At 39.7% G+C, this 12,330-nt stretch overlaps 1 protein-coding gene across 3 annotated transcripts in view; it reads left to right on the top strand.

The window, feature by feature from the left end:
• Nucleotides 1-8,228: 8,228 nt before the first annotated feature.
• Nucleotides 8,229-12,330, top strand: part of pax7a (paired box 7a) — a 44,665-nt gene continuing 40,563 nt past the window's right edge. For 2 of the 3 annotated variants that reach the window (XM_040159525.1, XM_040159523.1), the window contains exons 1-4: nucleotides 8,229-8,313; nucleotides 9,663-9,898; nucleotides 10,818-10,947; nucleotides 11,393-11,521. In XM_040159525.1, the coding sequence (XP_040015459.1) occupies nucleotides 8,229-8,313; nucleotides 9,663-9,898; nucleotides 10,818-10,947; nucleotides 11,393-11,521 (580 nt within the window). Of the gene's footprint in view, nucleotides 8,314-9,662; nucleotides 9,899-10,817; nucleotides 10,963-11,392; nucleotides 11,522-12,330 lie in introns of all 3 variants that reach the window. The other variant, XM_040159522.1, reaches the window with a different exon arrangement.

Raw genomic sequence — 12,330 nt, 5'->3', positions numbered from 1 at the left:
GATTTTGTGAGCTCCCATTTTAGAAAACTAGCTTCTGAAGGCCGGAACGAGAGAAGATATCAAAAACATCAGGGAAATCGTGATATTCAGGATTATATAAGGTGGAAAACCACATTTTGGTAGGGTTTGGGGTTGAAGAAAAAACATCTCAATCAAAGACAGAAAGAGAGAAGAGAGCTGGGATGCATGTTACTAATGTCAAGGTCGAGTGGTGGAATGCAACTAAAAGTACATTTACTCAATTTATTCCATTATCTGCTACTTTTACTTCAACTGTATTTCTGAAGGAAGTACTGTACTTTTTACTCCTTTACATTTAACTGACAGCTGCAGGTCCTTTGTAGATTAAGACTTTTTGTACTAAACATACGAGTAGTTCATAAGATATGAAGCGGTATATAAAACACTTGAATTAATGCTGTCACAACCAGCTACAACTTACATGTTTAAGCATCAGTGATAATTATCCAGTAATATAATATATAATAATATAAGTCTGACAAGGATTTTTGGGCTGCAAAATAAACAGTTTTACTTTTGATACTTTAAGTAAATTTTGGTGAAAATACTTCTGTACTTGTACTTTAGTTAATTTTTGAAAGCAGGACCACTTGTGAAGGAATGTCTCACATTGCGCTATTACTAATTTTACCTAAAAAAAAAGGTTTGAATACTTCTTCCACCACTGTCAAAGTCCAGCAAGCACAAAAGCAGTTCACACACCCAAAATGATCAGAATGCAACATTTTTTACATTTCTTCATGCAGCGTAAAAAAAGTAAAATCACAGACATTTTGGCTTTATGCTTTCTTCAGTGAGCAATAGTAATTTAGATATATTTAACAGGATCGGGGTTAAAATTGTAAACATATCTTTTCATTTTGAATAGAGATGCCTGAATTTTACATTTCATGCATATTAAATTATAAAATAATTAACGGTCAGTGAAAGCAGATGTGGTAACTATAGCTGGCTAAAGGTAATATTTGGTCAAATTCAGTCGTCACATCGCATTGTGATTTCTGCTATGAGGGGTCATGACCTGCTTCCTGTGCTGCTGCTCTCCCCAGACCTCTGCTGGCAGAGCTGAAACGGCAGAGCCACAGTGGTAGGTTGTGTGAGAGGACAAGTGGATTTGGCATGCACATCAGAGCGTGATACCCAAGCATTTTGGTCCTATCACATGCCACACACACTCACACTCGCACACGAGTACAACGCACACACAGAGCATTCTTGGTCGTGTAAAATGGATTGTAACAGTGGCCACTGTAATGAAATGATGCCAGCAACCCACAGTATTCCTTTACAGCATACTCACCAAAGGTTTCAGTGTACTCTCAGTGTCCAGTATTGTTGTTACCGTGTGAAAAAGGAGTTTTAACAACAGTATTTTTAAAAGACATTGTAAATAATCTGCCTGTTTCTTCCTCTGACTGGAGATAAGGGAATGGTAAGGCAGCCACACTTGATTTTCCTTCTGTTCAAGTCAGTGGACAGAGCACAAATAAGTTTTAATTTGAAAAATGTTAAAGTATATTTTTGTTTAATCTCACCAATAAACAGCATTCTGATTAATAGAAAAAGCGCTCTGGTTGTTTAAGTTAAACTTTTGAAGGGATTTTTAGGCGAGTAACAAATATCATCAAGGACAAATTCTTCCACGTTGCTCGTTCACTGATTTAGTCTCAGACATGTTCATGCACGCTTCAAGGAAATATGTTCATCTGTGATCTTTCACATTCGGGTGTTAGTGTAACCTGTTTATTGAGAACCCAGTAGCAACATCAAGATTACTCCTTGTGTAACTATAATGATGCCCCGTTTTTTGAGGAACTGACACTAAACCAAGAGCAGCCTTATCTCGGGGACATCGTAGGCGGCCATGACAGGTTATACACCATTTTAAATGTTGCATTATCTCAATGCGTTTGTGCCAGTCTGAGGCGAATCATCAAAGCCACGAGATCAGCGGTTGGCTATGACATGGTACGTTGTTTACGTGCAACTCAGAGTAGCAGGCATCGTCTTAAACTCTCACAACCGCACAACGGCATCCTTACAAAAACAAACGTTAAACAAACTGGTGTTGCATTTGAAGTCGAAGTGTGATTTCATGTGACAGTAAAACAGAAAGAGGTGCTTTATCGGTTTTTCTTTTGCATTAAACAGAAGAGGACAGGTGAGCTCTGCTGTGGGGTGATAAGAGCCTGGGGATATACAGACAACAGGTTTCTTAACATATTGTTTAAGGGGGATAAAGGAGCACTGTTGAACATCCCGAGACACTGAGGAGACAACAGTCATCAGCAGTGCTTTGTCATGTGCCTTGTATTTTCTGCTTATTTTTTCCCCAGTTACTTCCTGGCTTCAAAGCGTGAGATCACTCTCATTTGCAGACTTCAGATTGTCTGTCTTTGTGCAGCACATTGTCCACCATCCCCATTATCTTCCACCTGTTCCGTAGGGATCAAACTGGATTTGCACTCTTTTTCCTTCTTCCATAGACCTCTATCTCTAGTGTCACGTCCCCAGTTTGTACTGCTCGAGCCAAGTGAAGGTGTTATGGAGGATACGCAGAATTCACACTATAATGAGCAGTGACAGGATGTCACCCACTCTGCCATAGATCAACCCCCAGCCCGCTGCTGCCACCCCTGCACCCACCTGCACCCGTCCAGCTGAGTCTGCCTGTTTGTGTGATGTCACCCACATGCCCCACTCTTCTCTGCAGAACCGATCGGCCTGTTGATGGTGTTGCAACAAGGAAGCAACATTCACTCTCTGCTCCAAGGCTCAGATGAATATGACTGTTTTCTTATCATTTAATACCCCAGTTTTACGATCTTTTGTTCCTCGTGTGTCCTTGCCCAGTTTGTGCTCCCTCTGATACCTCTGATCTCTTTGGAAAATCCAGAGAGAGCTGCCTTCTCTCTCTGTGGCCTGTGTTTGATCACTGGTTGAGTTATAGATGTCTCCGTGACTCATAACTCAGACACCAGACTCAGATGTCAACTTAACATATGTTGTTTTCCCACTCCCCTGCCACACATTGTGTGTGAATAGATGGTGTAGGAAAGAGTGAGGTTGTTGTGGGAAGTCTTGTGACCTAAAGCATTTGGATATCTCATAATAAAAAAAAAAACATGTCAACTTGTGACTCTGGACATGAGTTGGGTGCAGTTCATCCAAAGAGTCGTTTTCTCTCCTCCGATTGTTTCATTTGATGTCATCTTAGACGCCTGAAGAGATGAAAAAAGCCAGTGTAAGAAACACACACAAAAAACAACAACAAATTTTGGGTAATAGATTTCTTACCCACTCGTGACTCCTCAGTTGAATTGGGTCCTGACTCAGGTTGGGAACCATTGCTTTTCTAAAGGACCATTTCAAAAAGAGTCCGCGATGCTGAGATGGTTCTATACACTTTAGAGTCCTTATGGTTATATGAAATGACTTTCTCTGTTGTTCTTTTGAGAATTTGTTAAAAGCTCCAAACCTTTCAAGCCTTGACTTTGTCTGACTTTATTTTATAATGCCTCTGTGTTTCCTATATGTACTGTATAGAGCCAGCTAGGTAGAGAATGAACAGTGGGAGTTCAGGCAAGGTTCACACGTAGGCTAAGTTGTTCCAAATGAGTGTGAGGAATTCCTGTGTCCTTGCTCTCCCCTGTTAACCAAACATCACCTTGTCAGACCCTTCATGCCTGTTCAGAGCTCCTCCCTGTGCCGCACATAATGAGATGAATATCTCAAATCAGCTTTCTTTAATTAAAAGTACAACACAAAGTAAGCTTTTCGCCAGTCTCCTTCTAAGAGCACTTTTATACGCTCTCTCTCTATCGTGATAAAACGATTCCCATAAGGAAGTGAGTACACATTTGGATAATTCTGAACAGATGTGAAAATGTCTCAACAAGTTAAGAAGACTGTGGTGGAAGTGCAGACCTTATCGCTCCTGAAGCTGTTTGCCGCGGCATCACAGTAACAGTCTCCAGAGCCTTGAGCCTGGCAGTGGAGATAAAATACGCATGGGCATAGGATGATGATAAAAATGACCAATTGTTAAGTATTTTTTTTAGGAGACAAAGTCTCTGGTTATATAAAGCACATTACTATTATTATTTTTATCATTATAGCAACTTCCTCCTATTACAATCTTTAGGTGTCAGTGCATTGTCGTGAACACTGTTTTATTACATGCAGACAGATTTTTTTTACAAACAGAAGTATGACCAACCATCATGTGAGAGAAGCAGCTTATGGTTCATGTATTGAGCACTCGTGCAGATGAAAGATTATTTTTCAAAACATCTGCCTACAAAGGCAGTGCTTGCTTTCAGCATTAATATGTGCATGAAATGGAAAAAAGCTTCAGGAAACAATCAAATTGGATTTATGAATTTTCTTTTATTTTTACAGTGCAGGCTAACAGGGATTGGAAAACTGCAGGAGACAGGGTATTTGTCTGAATGTTTGTTGTGTTGATTTTAGTCTTATGAAAGCCTGTAGCAAAAGCGTGGTTACGTTGAAGATCTAAACTGTGTAATATACTGGTTTAAGTTCCTGTTTTGAATTTCTGTATTTATATATTTTACTGTCTATCCTCTCCCTTTAAACTAGGAGGTTTTTCCTTTTTCATCTTACGGAGTTTATTCATTGTACACAGACAGTGCAGAACAGAGGTTTATCAGCTGGAACAGGCATCTTTCAGAGTGAACTGGCCGATGCAACGTCTGCTATACTGCAGAAATTAAAATATATTCTATATATATATATATATATATATATAATATAGTAAATAATCTAAACGTATTCTGCACACCATTCACTAAAGACAAAAAGTGTTGCTTTGTTTGGATCCAACACTCCACCCGCACCTACTGGAAGATAAAAGAACTGCTAAAATTTAAATAAAAATAATGTTTATATGCACTTAATGCTTGTACTTTTCGCCTTTGTTCAGCTCAGACAAAGATAAAGCCTAAATTGGCGATGCCTCTCCACAAAGGTGTTTTCTTTTTGGTGCTTCTCAATGTGAACAGCGAAACATTGTGTATACAGAAAATACATGTAGATAGGAGAGGGAAAAAAGTGTTCACCTACAAGCAAAAAAGAAACTTTGGTAATTGCCATAACACAAATAATGAGAGGCTATGTAGGAAAGTGTTTGAAGAGCGGCCCTGATCGAGATAAGATTGGAGACAGTATCATGAGAGAGAGGAAGGGTTTTTCTGTCTGCTGCAGCTAAAAGGAGACTTAAGTGACAGAGTTACTTACATGAGCCAGACGCTGAGCTGAACCCTGCAGAAATAACCACGATAAATGCACTTTGGGGTGTGACGAGGACCAGTTTGATTCAGATGCCAGTTGTGGTCAGATAATACAGAAACATAATGCTTTCACACATGCATTAGGCCTAAAAAAACATGATTTGGAGCAGCATAAAGCTCACAGAAAGGTGCCTAGTGAGGGTTCGTGCCCTTTCGAACATAAATTAACTGATAGAAAAAGTGAACAGTAGTCGCCCACTAGTGGACATGCACCATTTTTATGCCAACTTCTTGGCCCATCAAAAAAAACCAAAAAACAAAAAAAAAACAAAAACAAAAAAACACAGGGCAACTAGGGGCTTTTGCAAGATTAAAAATCAACTGTTTTGGTTACAGAGTTATTGATCCTTATTGTATAAATAATTTCATCAAGAAAACTACCAACACAAACAGATAAACAATTGCAATATGGAGCAATTCAAGCAGTGCAATAAAGGCTGCCTTTGTTGAGCCTGTAGGGTTTCTTTTTGTCTCTGTGACAGTTTTCATTCAGCTCTAAAGTCGTTTTTGGTGCAGGGCTGTTGTTGTCTTATTGTCCACCTCATGCATATCTGTTTGAAAATGAGCTTGTAAACTGTAAATTTGGGGAATTGTATACAGAGTAGTCTGATAAACTTTTTTATTTGGATAAAAGTGTAACAGCAGACTATAGAAATAAAGAAAATAAACAAAATTAAATCAGAATCTACAGGATATACTGTATATTTGAGTCCCAAAGCACTGACCCACAGGTGAGAAAACATCCTTGTCACTGTGTTTGCAAAAATCTTACAAACTAAACAACATCACACTTGAACTCATAATAATTGAAATGATGCGAGTTTCCCCGCACACTCTAAACTCTTTTCTTTTGGGTGTAATTATCAGCAGCTGCATAACAAATGAATATCAGGCTAATAATGATTAGAATAACAGAGGCAAGACATGGTGGTGGTGAACCGATGATATTTGCGGAGATACTGGACTATTAGCTTCACGTGTGTTTCTGTGTGATTCTAAAAACACATACCTGTTGTAGCACTAGAGAGAGAGTGAGAGAGAGAGAGTGTGTGTGAGGTGGAGTATTTGTAGAGGAACATGCTTTCCATCAGAGAAATTTCATATTGTTTGGATTTCACATGATTGATGCTTGACTTAATCCAGTGCTCTTTGCGCCTTCCCAGGAGGGTGAGGCGGTCTCTTTGTGCTTTTCTGTCCCATGTGAAGCAAACCAAAGCGGGAGAGTGAGGGTCATAGCTATTCGGCAGGGTACCAGATCCTTCCCACCGGCACATCTGCATGTGAAATCGCCATTTCACCCCTCCACACTCCCTAATTGTTGCTAAAATTATTTGTGAAATTGCCTTCCACCAGGAGTGTTTTCCACGGCAATTGTCACACAATTTTATATGCACGGTGGGCCCACAGAGTTGACACATGCACCTCTTCTTTTCTGCCATATGTGCTCTTTTATTCGAGTTTAATAGTAGCGCATTATTATTTTTTTTTTTTTAACAATTACCCTTAAGCAATTACTCTTGTGTGTACTCCAGGGCAAGTCAACCTGTTGTCATCAATAGAGGGGACGATCCAAATGTTGTAATTACCACAAAAGCTATAGGAGCGATTTAGATGTTCATGCTGCGCGTATTCTTACTTAATTGGAAGGTTAACGAGCCGAAGGCATCTTATAGCCCAACCTTGGCCCGGCAGAACCGCTTCAGCGCAGCTTTGTCCACTCAGAGACGACATCACGAATTCCTGCCTCAATCACGTCGGGCCGAGATTGTTTTATTCACACGCAGCGCCGCGTGCGCACCGGTGCGTCTGTGGACGAGTAACTTTGGACATGGACGTTTACACTCCTGACGTTTTATCGAAAACAGGATGATTTCGGTCGATGAATTCAGATATTTTTTTTTCCAAATATGATACTTTACTCGGAATCTAATTATTTGCCTGCAGACAGTATGAAAAATAAACTATTCTTAACAACTTTCAATTCCGTTTTGTTTTGTTTTTTTGTTTAAAAAAAAATAAATTTCTGGCTTCGCTGTTGTGACCATAGTGGCAGTTTAAAGGTTATATGTATTTTTCCCTTGAGTTCCTCCTGATCAATCACACAAAAAGGAAGAAAGAGAGAAAGAAATAAAGAAAAAAAGAGAAAGAAAGAAAGAAAGAACGAAGGGGGAAAAAAGGAAGCTACCATCATTTAATTCCACAGTTTCGAAGTAGGTTTGGAAGCGGGCGCATTTTGAAAAGACGGGATTTAGAATAACATTTAGATATAATAACATTTTGAACTGGGTTTGGTGTATGGGGTCTTGTGAGGGAGGCGGCAGTGAATTAAAAGTGGAATGTGTGGCTCTGATTGGTCGGTCTGCTCCTGGCTAAACCCACTCTCTTTCATCCATAAAAGAAAGGCCAGGGAGCCTATGGGAGCGCTCGGCTGTCTCCTCCTACGACGTGCACGAAAGTTGGCCACTTAAACTACTTCCAACCAGCCAGCAGACATTATACTGAACCCAAACTACACCACGGGAAAAGAATAACAGTGCATTTTTCAAATTCAGTTACACAACTTTCTGTGCAACTCCTCCATTTTGCAGACTTCCCTGCCCAAAGGGTTTTTTAATTGTATTCGTTGCTGCCTTTATTTATTTATTTATTTATTTTTTGGGCAGATTCTTCGCACCAGAGGAGAGCATCACTTTTATTTCCCCCCCGGTGGAAGAAGGGCATGTCCAGTTTCTCCGCCTGGGATTGGGATTTGACAGCAGAGACACCATCCTTTTGAGCATTTTGAAGACATTCCGGGGTTTTTTTTTTTTTTTTTTTTTTTTTTTTGACTCGGACTTTGTGAGAGTAGCAGATTTGAACAGAGTCCGGTTCGGTGTTTGTCTGAGTAGCTGCAGCATGGCTACTTTACCAGGAACAGTACCTCGGATGGTGCGCCCTGCGCCAGGCCAGAACTACCCCCGAACCGGCTTCCCTCTGGAAGGTAAGAAAAATGGCAGCATGGGTCTGAGGCTCGAACTTGTGCTGTGACAGGGGTGATCGGGACTCCGCTCCGTCAGCGTGTAGCGCGGTAGTCACGCCGAGCACAGTTTGTTATCGGCGACATGCTGTGAAATAAAACGGTGGGTGAACGAAGGCGACCTCCAGTCAGTGATGATTAGAGTTTACAACCTGAGTGAAAACTGAAGCACAGTTTCAGAAAAGCAGCAGATCGTGCGTTGAAAATCAGTTCACGCCTTTTCGGTTCAGCTTGACGATGTGACCTTTTTTTTATGCATTTGTGACTTCAGTCTGTATTTATTTGTCATTGATTTTAGTTGGAGTCTAGACAGACTCACTCTCAGTTATTTCTGCTTATTATACAGTATCTACATGAAATATATGTATTAATAACTGTCTTATTTTCTAATGGATGTATTTGTTCTTATGCCTCTAATGCTTTGACTTTCAAATTACAGAGGAATTGCATTAATGATAATAATAATAATAATACTAGGCCTAGAAATGACTGTATTTTACATTATACTCTGTACTAAAAATTATACCAAACTAACACTAATTGGCTGTACAACACTTAGTTAATTTAGAGGACAGACTAATCAAATGTTTTCTTTTTATCACATTTTAAGGAGCATTTTTACAAGTCCTACCTCGATTGTCACACACTCACACACACATACACACACACACACACACACACACACACACACACAAAGCTATTTAATTGGTAATTTTTAAAAACTTCTATGCCCACCACACTCAAGTCGCCTGACCATATGGGCGGAAAAAAGATCACTTTGTATTTGCATGCATTTATGGAAACAGTTTTCCCATTACAACCAGTTCGTGCTCAAGTGCTCGGGACTGAAATGTACAAAAACCACGTAGCTCGCAAGTTACTCGAGCTCCGGGATTTGTTCAAGTGTCCTGCTGCTGGAAATGGCAATAATACACACAGCAAAGAGATGGCTCAAAGGATCACATCAATATTTGTACAGCATGACTAGGAATAATCGAGGTGGGAAGTGTCACCCTGTTTAGTGTCTCTTGAATGTGAAATTGGATCCTGAAGTGGCCTCGGATACATCCTGTCGGCCAGACTGACGCTGGATGAATTTGGCATAACGCTCTCTTGAAAATGTATAATATGATAATGTGCGTAAACTGCGTCCCATTAAAAGTCAGCAACATAACCAAACATGCCGTTCTGTGACTACATCGCGGGCTAAATTGCAGCTTCATCTACTGAGAATCTCAATTTGAAAGCTTTAGAGGACATGATGTGTGGTTGTTTTGGTTGTTTATGAGACTTTATTGTTTATTGTGGCGCAGTATCCACCCCTCTGGGCCAGGGTAGGGTGAACCAGCTTGGCGGAGTGTTCATCAACGGGAGGCCCCTGCCAAATCACATCCGACACAAGATAGTAGAGATGGCCCACCACGGCATCCGACCCTGCGTAATCTCGCGACAACTGCGAGTTTCTCACGGTTGTGTCTCCAAGATCCTCTGCCGGTACCAAGAGACCGGCTCGATCCGTCCGGGGGCCATAGGAGGCAGCAAGCCCAGGGTGAGTGGGGGTCCATGAACGGGTCTGTGGGTCACAGCAGCGTCAGGTCGGGTGGTGCAGAGGGGCACGGGGAGCATGACACCTGAGTGTGTCCAAATCTGATGTTGTGTTATCAAAGCAGCCAGATGGACTGCAAGGATCAAGACACACACATAAAAAAAGTGTTAGACCTCCTTTGTTTTTGAAGTCTTTGTATGTCTGAAATATAATAACAATAATAATAATAATAATAATAATAATAATAATAATGTGCTTTATATAACCAGAGACTTTTGTAAATTACATGTGCAGTACAGCCCACCTGTAACATCTTTTCTATAGCCCTACTGGTCATAACGAACTTCATAGCTGATGTCTTATTTTTCCTTAACATTTCTATAAATGTCCAATATTTTACACAGTCGATCGAAAAGAAATAGAGAAAGAAAACATTTACCTAATAAAAATCCTGGAAATGAAAAATAAAGGCACAGAGAAGTCAGTTCCTATAATAGGGCCAATTCATTATAGGGTGTTTGTGTTGATCAGAAGTAATTGATTGTACAGTGTTTAAAGCATGTAACACTAAATAATAGTCATATTTGATCTTTTTTTATTACTGTATATTTGGCACATGGTTTTTCACTGTTGTTAAATATTTAGTTTATAGTGCCGTTAAGACCTGTTACTGGTTGGCCTATTTCTTTGTCTCCTATATACAGTGGAGTCAATGGCCTTTAACATTCCCACTAAAAGTGATGCATCATTTATAGTTTTGTATATTTAGCTATAGATGTGATTTATATTTGTATCATTTAACTGGATCAGGTGTCCTTTCCCCCCCGTAATTCCTCTCAATTAAAACTGTCTGAAATGTATTTTCTTTTTCCCCCCTCCTTTTGTCTTTTTTCTTCTCATTCGCACCATTTCAAACCTAAAGCAGGTGGCAACTCCTGACGTGGAGAAGAGGATCGAGGAGTACAAGAGAGAAAACCCGGGTATGTTCAGCTGGGAGATCCGGGATAAGCTGCTGAAGGACGGGGTGTGCGACAGAAGCACAGTTCCTTCAGGTGAGGCTTCATCTGGTAAGCTGCACTTTTTTTTTTTCTTATTACCAGCGAACACTGCAGCATCACCTCTGAATGATCATCACTTTGAATCCAACATTTTTTAAGGCCCAGTTATTGATAGCAAAATGTTTCAATACAGCAGGAAAACACACCTGCAGCTGTTCGACCCAGAGTCAAAAAGAGTCACCCTGTTGGGAAAATTTGCCTCTGGTGCTCAGTAGTCAATTTACATCATTGTATTTACTGTACAGTGTAATATTGCTCCTGTTATTATAGAATTTTATTTTACAAAACATTTTCTCAACGCAGCTGCTTCATGTAAAACTTTACCTGTGCTATTTTTTTTGTATGGTATCCTTCTAAAAGAAAAATGTATGATAGGATTATTATGGTTCTTTTATGGGTTTCAGGGCTAATCACCCATTTACCTTTTTGTTGCCATTAGTGAGCTCCATCAGCCGCGTTTTGAGGGCCCGATTTGGCAAAAAAGATGACGAGGATGACTGTGATAAGAAGGATGAAGATGGAGAAAAGAAAACAAAGCATAGCATCGATGGCATCCTCGGTGATAAATGTAAGTTAACAGCAGAAAATATATGGCCCTTTTGTATATGTCTGAAATAACAAACTATTATTATTATCATTATTACTATTATTATTATTATTAGTTAGTTAGAGTAAATTGCAGCCTTGTAAGCAGGAAGCAATTGTTTTAAACATACTTCCTACTTTACGTCCTCTTGGGAAAAATGTCCCACATCCGAGCTGCAGCTAAACAGAGAATTTATTCCTGCTTTTAACTCCGAGCCAGCAGTTGTTCATTTACTCAGTTATTTATGAGAGCCTTGGCAGAAGGTATTTAACTGCAGAAAATTAATTTGTGTTGCGAATTCCTCCTCATTCATTCACTCATTTAACGACCTCTAAACGACAGCTGACAGTTGACCCACTTCACAATCGATGTCAGCTCACTGACATTTCACCACTTGTCAGTTAAAGAGGAAATCAATGCTCATATTATTATTTGCTCTATTAGTAATGCTGCGAGGAGGGGAAAATAAAGCTTTCATGCAGGTGTTCGCTGTCAGTATATTTGTCAATAGAATTTACAAGCTTTTAATAACCTTAAAATGTGCTGCTGTGTCATGTGGGTTTCATATTTTTCTGGGATATTTTATATATTTAAATACAGCTAGAATATTACACCCGGGAAACATTACATGCAGTTAAGACTCTGAATTAGAAAATGTGAGGATTTTCTTATTCTGCGTAACTTAAAGTTCTTTAACACGAGCAGAAGACGAGTTTTTTTTTGACAGTTTACGAGTCAAACACTTAATTTTTATTGTCATATTTTATTCAGCTTAGAGTTTTACGGGTTTT

Source organism: Xiphias gladius, chromosome 21, assembly GCF_016859285.1.
Source record: "Xiphias gladius isolate SHS-SW01 ecotype Sanya breed wild chromosome 21, ASM1685928v1, whole genome shotgun sequence".
NCBI classification, from domain to species: Eukaryota; Metazoa; Chordata; class Actinopteri; order Istiophoriformes; family Xiphiidae; genus Xiphias; species Xiphias gladius.
The sequence above is the reverse complement of the archived record's forward strand: the minus strand, read 5'-3'. Positions and strand labels throughout refer to the sequence as shown.